Source organism: Salvelinus sp. IW2-2015, unplaced genomic scaffold, assembly GCF_002910315.2.
Source record: "Salvelinus sp. IW2-2015 unplaced genomic scaffold, ASM291031v2 Un_scaffold4434, whole genome shotgun sequence".
Classification (NCBI taxonomy): domain Eukaryota; kingdom Metazoa; phylum Chordata; class Actinopteri; order Salmoniformes; family Salmonidae; genus Salvelinus; species Salvelinus sp. IW2-2015.
Genome location: NW_019945704.1, coordinates 20995 through 32018, shown reverse-complemented (window position 1 = coordinate 32018; position 11024 = coordinate 20995). Strand labels below are relative to the sequence as shown.

The window sequence follows — 11024 nt, the reverse complement described above, 5'->3', positions numbered from 1 at the left end:
TCGAGCCAATCAGGCATAGGGAGGGGATAACCCGCCTCCTTCGGACTTGTAAGTACATATTAAAGTCTTACCCAGAGTTCTTCCGTGGGACAGAAGAGTCAGGTCAGGGCAGCCAGGAACCTGGAAAAAGAACGAGAGAACACCAGACTGAGAAACTGCTGGCCCTATATAACAAAATGACAAACYGGAGAGTTGTGAGGGAGTGTGAGTTACCTACCTGGTTGATGACACTAGTTCTTACTTCCTCTGGAGTTGGTTCCGGACTTCCTCTCATCTTGTTCTAAGAAACACAMAGAGTAAAAGCCTGCTATATATYCAGCCCATATTTAATATAGACTTTATAAATGCGTTACTGTCCATGGTCCTGCCCTTACTCTGTACCAGATGAAGATGGCTTTGTAGGCGTTCTCATTGGAGCAGGATCCACAGGCCATGGTCTGGACCCGYCTGAAGCCCTTGGGWGCCACCTAGTGGACAAATGGAGGAAGCGCACCAGTCATGTAATCACTTGAGTTATTTGATTTCATTCCATTTATTCTTGGGTMTGAATCCATTAATAAAGTACAAAGTCCAGGGGATAACYCAACACAGTATCATAAAACACATATTTCCAATGTGGTCCTCTGTGTCCTGATATGTCTAGAAAGTGTATGCATGGTTAGTAATAGTGTTAACAGGCTGTGATGTTATATTCCGAGGTGTATTTGAAATCAAACTTACTGCCATCAGGCRGTTGACAAGCTTCTCAGYGAATTGCTCCGGTGGCATCATCCCAAGAGCTGGTCGGTTGACAAACSTTCCCTGACACAGATTGTAGAAAATAGTTACACATCATCAATGGCAAATCAAATGTTTTTCAATTCTCAAGATCAACATTGCTGCTTACCATATTTTTCGGATCCGTCATGACTTTTGTGAGTGCCGGGTGATTGTATCATGGAAATCACAGAGAGAAAAACTTACATTTMAAGTCTTTCCTGACCACGTGACCTAACCAGGAACAACTCTGGGTCCTATAGAATACCCACCTATGGGTATGGATGCGATCTGGGTGTAGACATCCAGCATGCGGTTCCCATCCACGTCCACGCCGGTAGTTACTTCTTATCTCCTCATAAAGTCCACACGAAGAAGTTCCGCTGGACACGAACTCTGTAAGGGGGAGCAGAGATGTTCAAGAGGGACAGAGAAGAGGCTATCCTTCACTGTGCCGTTACAACATACTCATCGTACAAATCCGATATGATATGACTTGTGGACAGAGGACGTCAAGGAAAAATAAGACACTTTTTTTCACAAACGTGGACATTTCTCTTCACCGCTCTCTTTTTGTTCCTCCCAGCAGTGACATGACATTTCATTCATATTATATTATATAAATCTGAGTGTGTTATGTGTATTTCTTACCTGAATCCCCTCCAGTTGTTGTGCTAGGATCTGTGGAGAACAACAGTAGAGATGAATGGATACTACCAGTACTTAAGAAACAACCATGCCCTGAATTTAAAGTGCTTTGAATGGCTTCTTCTATCATATGTGTAATTGATTGATCCCTGAGAGCTTTGTTAATGTTAATACTCACAAGATATTTCACAAACAGTCATAGACCGTTTTAAATTGTTAAAAAATATGTTGTTCCCATTACCATCCCTGCTACCCTAACTAACAGACAACAATACTGCTAGACAGTTGGCACATTACAGTGAGGGACAGATTTACTAAGCATTTGCACTACTGCATAGTTTTCACTTGTTTTTTCCATACGAGAATGAAAAACAATCCCATAAAACTGTCTTTAATAGTGTCCTTTTTCTTGCCTTTGCAAAAGTGTGATAAACTTAGTAGGTCTGGTCCTAGGTGTGGTATGGTCGAGAGTTGATCTATTGAGTTACCTTAGATCTGGGCCCTGGAACCTCAGTCTTCATACAAGGACCATCAAACTCAACTTCCTCAACTCTTTTAGCTGTTGTTTGTTGATGGCGGTATCCTATGGAAAATGTGAACGAGATTCTATGGGTTATTTGAGTTATGAGGTTTTGTGCCAACGCCAAAAACACATCCAATCAGTGGGAAGTCACAAGACAGTACGGCAAATCACAAATACCTCACGAGGAAGCTAGATATMAATCTGTAATGAGTGGGATCAAGAGGAGTGTGCAGAGGTGGGAATTAATGATCAACTGTGTTTTCCAGTTGTCTTGTTCTGGCAAGTTGAATGGCCATCATGGGTCAAAGAAATGATGCTTGTTTGACTGACAGAAAGTACAGKTGTAGGATCTTCATTTGAGCCAGTATGCTACTGCAGGAAATTAATCCTGCAGCAACAGGATAATTCATGGACATTTTTGTAGGGTTTGATACATTTTTCGTAAGCGAAAATCAAGTCCGACATTTTCAAAGTGGAAATTACAAACTTCAGAAGCCTTTTTAAACCTCAAATACACAAGTTTAAAATGCCTGCGTTCCAGGAAAGTCTCCTGCACAGGGTGATCAAATTAAGATACAACATAATGTTAGCGATGCATTCAGAGAAACTCACAAGACATTCTACAACTCCTTTCTTCCAATTCTCATTGTGTTTAACTTATTAGTTATTACCATAATGTTGAATATGTACTATCTTTCTATAAATAGCATGTGAGAAGCCAGCATTGCCTATCACTACACAGCAAATTCTCCAGTGTAAAAAAATAAAAAAAACACAGTGTTAAATCAACACTGAAAGTGTGGAAGTCTGTGGACAATATAAACACAGGAACAGTGTTTAATTAACACTGAAAGTGTGGAGTCTGTGGACCTATATACACACAGGAACAGTGTTAAATTAACACTGAAGTGTGGAGTCTGTGGACCCATATACACAACAGGAACAGTGTTAAATTAACACTGAAAGTGTGGAGTCTGTGGACCCATAACACACAGGAACAGTGTTAAATGAACACACTGCTTCTTGTTAAAGCCTTATTGAAATATTTCCCAGAGTGCCTTGCCTTTCGAGTAAAATTGTAGAGTTACCACCCATGACTATATTTGTTAGTGACAGAGACATGGTTGTTGCATTCATCCATTTTGATAGATCTACTATGGTAAGTCATATACACGTTTCTCTCCTCTTACCTGAAGCAGACAACCCAAGGCTGGGTCTCAGGGGAGGAAGCAAGATGGCGGCTTAGGGTACTGGAGGCCATGCTCCTCAGCTACCGCTGTAGCAAGAATGAAGAATGCAAAAAAAGGTTGATTTTCCTATTTTCTTGACACTGCACATAAATACCAATAAAAATACCAATATTTTATAGGTCATCACACATACAGTAATAACCTTAAAAATATAATATATCAAATGATGCTGGTTGACTGCGCAGTAGTTTAAAATGTAAAGGAAACACTCACTGTGTGAAGTGTGAAAATGTGATGCAGGTGGAACCACAAGACTGTGTGCCATCATCCTTACTCCACAACAGCCTTTTATATCTCAACCACAGCCATTTAGAGAAGCGGGTGTGGAGGTGGGGCCAGTGCGAATCGTCCGTATACCACACACCCACTATCATTGACTACAACTGCTCTCCTGGAGACTAAAGGGTCAGGTCATGACAGTAATAATTACAGGATGGATCAAAATAGGTCGGTTTTAGATGACCTTATTTTGTAAGAGGACTTCTATGACAGGTGAGGGAGGGTGGGTTTCATGTATTCATTCATTGCTGAGCTCAAGATTCTTACATCCTGAAATGTCCAGTTTTCCAAAATGTCAAACGTTAAGCATATATGCCACCTGTTGGTAGACATTGAAATGACAGATTAACTTGGATTAACATGATTCATTTGGATTATTATTATGGCATGAAAACATTGAGCTGTAACTGTGATTTTAACTTCTCTTTATTAAAGCGTTATAGACCAAGAACCTTCCTGGCTAAGCATCTATGTGTACTACATTCTGGTCTACAGTTTAACACAGGCAGCATTCCCAATACATCTCTTGGAATACAAAAGCGTTGATAAAAACACATTTGTCAACATGTTTTTTTTAAATCAGCATTGCATACAGCGGACAGGTTTTCAAATAATGCTTTCCAAACATATACATATTGTATTGCAATTACATAATTACAAGATCAAAATCTTTGCAACATTTACAGCATAAATACAGTTGAAGTCGGAAGTTTACATACACCTTAGCCAAAACACCTTAGCCACCTTAAACTCAGTTTTTCACAATTCCTGACATTTAATCCTAGTAAAATTCCCTGTCTTAGGTCAGTTAGGATCACCACTTTATTTTAACAATGTGAAATGTCAGAATAATAGTAGAGAGAATGATTTGTTTCAGCTTTTATTTCTTTCATCACATCCCAGTGTGTTCAGAAGTTTACATACACTTAATTAGTATTTGGTAGCATTGCCTTTAAATTGTTTAACTTGTGTCAAACATTTTGGGTAGCCTTCCACAAGCTTCCCACAATAAGTTGGGTGAATTCTGGCCCATTCCTCCTGACAGAGCTGGTGTAACTGAATCAGGTTGTAGGCCTCCTTGCTCGCAACACACTTTTTCAGTTCTGCCCACACTTTTTCTATAGGATTGAGGTAAGGGCTTTGTGATGGCTACTCCAATACCTTGACTTTGTTGTCCTTAAGCCATTTTGCCACAACTTTGGAAGTATGCTTGGGGTCATTGTCCATTTGGAAGACCCATTTGCGACCAAGCTTTAACTTCCTGACTGATGTCTTGAGATGTTGCTTCAATATATCCACATAATTTCCTCCCTCATGATGCCATCTATTTTGTGAAGTGCACCAGTCCCTCCTGCAGCAAGCACCCCCACAACATGATGCTGCCACCCCCGTGCTTCACAGTTGGGATGGTGTTCTTCAGCTTGCAAGCCTCCCCCTTTTTCCTCAAACATCACGACGGTCATTATGGCCAAACAGTTCTATTTTTGTTCCATCAGACCAGAGGACATTTCTCCAAAAAGTACGATCTTTGTCCCCATGTGCAGTTGCAAAGCGTAGTCTGGCTTTTTTATGGTGGTTTTGGAGCAGTGGCTTCTTCCTTGCTGAGCGGCCTTTCAGGTTATGTCGATATAGGACTTGTTTTTACTGTGGATAGAGATACTTTTGTACCTGTTTCCTCCAGCTGCACGTTCTGACCCTAGTTATTGTGTTAATCCTTTGTTTTGTTGGTCAGGACGTGAGCTGGGTGGGCATTTCTATGTGTTGTGTTTCTATGTTGGGTTTAATGTGCCTGATATGGTTCTCAATTAGAGGCAGGTGTTTGACGTTCCTCTGATTGAGAACCATATTTAAGGTAGGCTGTTCTCACTGTTTGTTTGGGTGATTGTCGCTGTGTCTGTGTTTATTGCACCACACGGTACTGTCTCGTCTCGTTCGTTCTCATTTTATGTAGTTTGCATGTCAGGTCAGTCTATGTTGTTGTTTGTTATTTGTATTTATCAAGTATAGTTCGTGTCAGTGTTCGTCGTGTCTAATAAATTCATTCATGTCTACATACCTCGCTGCAAATTGGTCATCTGATCCCTCTCTCCTCTCCTCGTCTGAGGAGGAGGACACGTAGAATGCCGTTACACCAGCATCTTAACAAGTACCTTTGCTGTTGTCTGGGATTGATTTGCACTTTTCGCACCAAAGTACATTCATCTCTAGGAGACAGAACGCATCCCCTTCCTGAGCGATATGATGGCTGCGTGGTCCCATGGTGTTTGTACTTGCATACTATTGTTTGTACAGATGAACGTGATACCTTCAGGCGTTTGGAAATTGCTCCCAAGGATGAACCAGACTTGTGGAGGTCTACAATTGGTTTTCTGAGGTCTTGGCGGATTTCTTTTGATTTTCCCATGATGTCAAGCAAAAGGGCACTGAGTTTGAAGGTTGGCCTTGAAATACATCCACAGGTACACCTTCAATTGACTCAAATGATGTCAATTAGCCTATCAGAAGCTTCTAAATCCATGGAATTATTTTCTGGAATTTTCCAAGGTGTTTAAACAGTCAACTTAGTGTATGTAAACTTCTGACCCACTGGAATTGTGATACAGTGAATTATAAATGAAATAATCTGTCTGTGAACAATTGCTGGGAAAATTACTTGTGTCATGCACAAAGTAGATGTCCTAACCGACTTGCCACAACTATAGTTTGTTAACAAGAAATTTGTGGAGTGGCTGAAAAACAAATGTTAATGACTCCAACCTAAGTGTATGTAAACTTCCGACTTCAACTGTATATGCCTAAAATACACTGTACTGCAAGTACAGTATAGTTTCAATACACACTTACAGCCATAAATGAAAGTTGAACAATGTAACTATTCAGTGTTGATAAGCAGAATAGTGCAGGTGATAAGTACTGAAGAGGACATTACTAAGGAGATCATTCGCATGTGGGCAGTGAAAAGATTAATTAAAGACGGGTTCATAACCTACAACGTTACAGTAACATCATTACTACAACAACCAGCTGGTATCAACACAGCAACGAAGGGAGGAGAGAAATAAAGAATGAAAAGGATTGAGGGAGGGAACAAGTTCATTAGTCTGGACAAAGCTTGGCCATCCTCCTCCAGAAGTCCACCATTTCCTTGTTGAGTCTTCCGCCCTTTAAACATATGATTGGCTGAATCAGTCCGTGACAGATCACATGAGGTACCAGGCAGCCAATCCGGCGACAGCAGCCGCCCAGCTGGCCAGAACCATCTGACCAACAGGATGTCTCAGCAGCATCATGGCTAACTGACAGGCAAAGTTAGTGTTGCCACTGGCCACTAGAGAGAGAGAGGAGGAAGGGAAGGAGAGAAGAAAGAGAAGGATAATAATTCAGTTATTCATGTTCTAATTTCTAGAAACGATCTTGAGTGAAAGATTGCATTGTGACCTCATTCTGTTACTACTGTTAGTACCAAATGTGTTGTCATATGACTTGACATGTCTAATTGATGCCAAACACAGAAAAGGGATATGTTAAAGTGWGAGAAGTTCAGGCAGGCAGCTTACCCATTTTGMCAGAGTAGTAAGGGCACTTGTTAATGTCTCCGTCCATGTCCCCATGGCCATGTCCTGGGAACCCTGCGTCCAACACCTCCTCCMTGATGCTCTTCCCTGCCTCCTCCAGCTCTGTGAACACCTGGGGACAGGTAAGTATCCAACAGCATTAAATCAGCATCTTACGACAAAATCCTACAAACATGTTATGAGTATGATGTTTAAAAGGCCAAACCATGTTCCCAAACCCTTTTACATAATTTATATTACACTTATCAAGTGTTATGGCTTCATATAAGTGTTCTTCAAGCTCAAAACAGCTGTTACGCTAACCACAAGACAGATGTTATGCTAACCACAAGACACCTGTTACGCTAACCACAAGACAGCTGTTACGCTAACCACAAGACAGCTGTTACGCTAACCACAAGACAGCTGTTATGCTAACCACAAGACAGCTGTTATGCTAACCACAAAACAGCTGTTAGGATACCTAGCATATGTCAGTACTATATGTGGTAGATCACTACTAGCATCATGAAATCACAGCCTGATCCACCATCCTGAATAAACCGCGTTAATGAAAACCACCCTGATCAATAATATCTTACCTCCATGTTGAACTTGAAGGCCAGGTTAGACTCGGCTATGATCCTCTCCTTGGTCTCCTGGTCCATCTCCAGCTCGTTCATCCTGCTCCTGTACAACTGTTTAAAGGCCTTGGTGCTGTGGATYCCCTCAAACTGGTAGAAGTGCAGCCCCTCGCCACTAGAGGGCAGCTTCAGCGCCCGCTGTGCCACCTRCATTAGAATAGGGTTCATTTTAMTAAATTAWTTAGAATCAATTAGAAAATGCTGACACTGATATGTTTGTTAAAATGTTTTTATTATTTTAAAGATGAACTGAAATCACTTTTTGTTGAGTATAAACCTTCTCTCATAGCTAATACAATGTCATATAAATGTTATTGTGGACTACAATTCAGTTTCTGTGTTGTAAACTACCAAAGTGCATCATTGTGGCAGTTGTATCGATATAAGTGTGAAATAAACCCTTTTATGTACCTTCTTAAGGATCTGACCKCCAGAGAGGTCACCCATGTAGCGGGTGTAGGAGTGGGCCACCAGCAGGACCGGGTCTTCACGTCCCACTTCGTGGATGCGGTCTACATATGGCTGGGTGCCCGGGGAGCAGYTGACCTGGTTCAARCAATCYATCATTCACTTAATCAATCAATCAAATCAGTTACCCAGCCTAGACCCCAAAGAGCAAGCAGAAGCAGAAGCAGAAGCAGAAGCAGATTGAATAGAAATACACTCCCTAGAAGGAAGAAACCGATGACTGATTCACACTATAAGGCCAAACCAAGCCGAGCTGAGCTGTACTGGGTTGGCCTGGTTACGCGTCCACCATAGTTACGGTAACTGTGCACTACCAGCACAGTGCGGTTTGGGTCAGCCCTATAGTGTGAACCAGGCACCAGATAGGATCCCGGRTCAGAGGAGTGACCGGGGCCCGTCCTCTWCTGGCTGCACCTGGTTCTCCCAGTCTTCTCCATAYAAGTACTCCAGGTCCCGGGCCAGAGCCTCACGTCGGTGCAGCTCAGTGGGYAAGTAGATGGGGGCAAACTGGGGGTGGTCCCTGTTCCTCTCTATCTCCTCCTCCATGGCAGTATAGACAAAGTAGAGCGCCACTGTGCCCCGCTGGAGGGAGGGAGGAGGGGAAGAGGGAGAGACAGAAAGAGAGAGAGGGAYATASAGCACGTAGGAGAGAGACAGAGGTGAAATATTAACTCACAGGAAGACAGAAATGCAGGTCATATTCAGTTCAGTTCCAGTCTATTATTGAATAGAACTGACTAAGGCAGTAAAGTGAATATGTGAATATTACACATGCACTATTTCAATGAAACATTCTCATCCAACTCAACCATTTGACTGAATAAAGGAACAGTTTAAATGAATTTGATCAGGGGTCAATGTGTAACATGGTTTGTCTTGGGGCCTGTCAGTTAACCCATTCTCGCCAGCCCTGCAGACTGACCTTAAACAGTTCTCTTTTGGATGCGTCCCCTGAGGAAGTCTTTGACAAACTGGCAGTTCTCTGCTCTGTCGTGGACTCCTTGGTTCCCTCCGCTAGCAACTCGGACAGGTCATCTGGACTGGGGAGGTGAAGAACAGTATGGAGGAACAACAGACAGACAGATAGTAAAAAAGGTCAAATCATTCACATGTAAAGGTATGCAAGCTGACACTCTTGGTCATAAATAATGAAGTCCTGTATCACTATCACAGATTGGTGATGGACGACAGATAAAAATAACAGGTGAAAACTATAACTGCTAAGAGCATGCAAACATAGCCTATGTTTATATACTCCTTGTACTCATCATCATACCAAAATCCTTGTACTCATCCATCATACAAATCCTTGTTACTCATCATCATGCCACTCCTTGTTACTCATTATCATCAACTCCTTGTTACTCATCATCATACCAAATCCTTGTTACTCATCATATGCAAACTCCTTGTACTCATTATCATACCAACTCCTTGTTACTCATCATCATGCCAAATCCTTGTTACTCATTATCATACCAACTCTTGTTACTCATCATCAACTCTTGTACTCATCACATGCCAAATCCTTGTTACTCATTATCATACAACTCCTTGTTACTCATCATCATCCACCAATCCTTGTTACTCATTATCATACCAACTCCTTGTTACTCATCATCATGCCAACTCCTTGTTAATCCATTCCTATACCAACTCCTTGTTACTCATCATCATGCCAGCTCCTTGTTACTCATCATCATGCCAACTCCTTGTTACTCATTATCATATAACTCCTTGTTACTCATTATCATACCAAACTTAGAACGAATTGTCAAGAGCGCAAAAGATCTGGGACCAGGCTAATGAAAACAGTCCCTCCATCATTCTTATCATTTCTAATTGTTGTTATTAGGTCCCAAGTTTTCCCTGACCTTCCTCACCAATAACCCTGAATCATGATCCATCATTTGACATTGAATAGATTAAAAGGGGTGATAGACAATCCTAATCAATTACTACTCCTCAGTACCTGAGATTGTCCTCATCATCCTCTACTTCAGTGATGATCTTCCTCTTTCATTTGTCACACCCGTTGGTCTTCACTGGTTCTGGTACCTTCTCTGCAGGCATCTTGATGGTCTGTCCGTCCGTCTGTCTGTCAGTCTGGCTTGTTGGTTGGATGGTTGGTTGGCTGTCCGTCTGTCTGTCTGTCTGTCTGTCTGTCTGTGTTTTGCTTCTCTGTGGAGGTGAAACAACCCAGAGAGCATTTGGTATGACGATAGAAGGATGAGACGGAAACCTTTAAATGAGGCCGGAGTCCGACTCCTGACCACAGTAGCTCTGGTGTGCTTCTGTGGCCAAAAGTGTTGACACACATGACCTCTGACATAAGGGGTTGTGTATTACAGTGCCATTATTATGTTCAGACATATCTTACTTTGGATAGGCCAACAGAAGATTACAGGTTCCATTCAGACCCATAACATATATTTCTGAATACGTAGGCTAATAATTGTATATTTACATAGAAATATACATAAACATGCAATCTGCAAAATATCATAACATGTAGATATTTACATAACTTATAATACATCAAATGTACATGTACATGAATAGAACAAATGTAACTGTACAGTGACATGCTTACTTGCAGTTCTTCCTCAACAGTACAGAATTCATAATAAAACAGAGAATGAATACAACTCACTGTAGGCTACAGTAGAGTATGATACAGTAGTTCTACTGTAGGCTACAGTAGAGTATGATACAGTAGTTCTACTGTAGGCTACAGTAGAGTATGATACAGTAGTTTTACTGTAGGCTACAGTAGAGTATGATACAGTAGTTCTACTGTAGGCTCAGTAGAGTAGATACAGTAGTTTTACTGAGGTACAGTGAGTATGATACGTAGTTTACTGTAGGCTACAGTAGAGTATGATACAGTAGTTCTACTGTA

General features: G+C 41.4%; 2 protein-coding genes across 2 annotated transcripts in view; both read right to left on the bottom strand.

Moving 5' to 3' along the window:
- abat (4-aminobutyrate aminotransferase) overlaps window positions 1-3188 on the bottom strand; it is a 6906-nt gene extending 3718 nt beyond the window's left edge. The window contains 10 exon segments of the mRNA XM_024143823.2: window positions 32-120; window positions 218-280; window positions 375-467; window positions 721-801; window positions 887-936; window positions 1029-1152; window positions 1408-1437; window positions 1893-1987; window positions 3118-3148; window positions 3150-3188. Coding sequence (XP_023999591.1) covers window positions 32-120; window positions 218-280; window positions 375-467; window positions 721-801; window positions 887-936; window positions 1029-1152; window positions 1408-1437; window positions 1893-1987; window positions 3118-3148; window positions 3150-3188 — 695 coding nt within the window.
- Window positions 3189-6225: 3037 nt separating this feature from the next.
- On the bottom strand, window positions 6226-10195 carry hmox2a (heme oxygenase 2a). Its single transcript, XM_024143820.1, is given in 10 exon segments — window positions 6226-6784; window positions 7014-7143; window positions 7613-7801; window positions 8066-8200; window positions 8537-8704; window positions 9045-9062; window positions 9064-9119; window positions 9122-9162; window positions 10095-10138; window positions 10181-10195. Coding segments are annotated over 10 exon segments (924 nt in total). The 3' UTR covers window positions 6226-6656.
- Window positions 10196-11024: the final 829 nt, after the last annotated feature.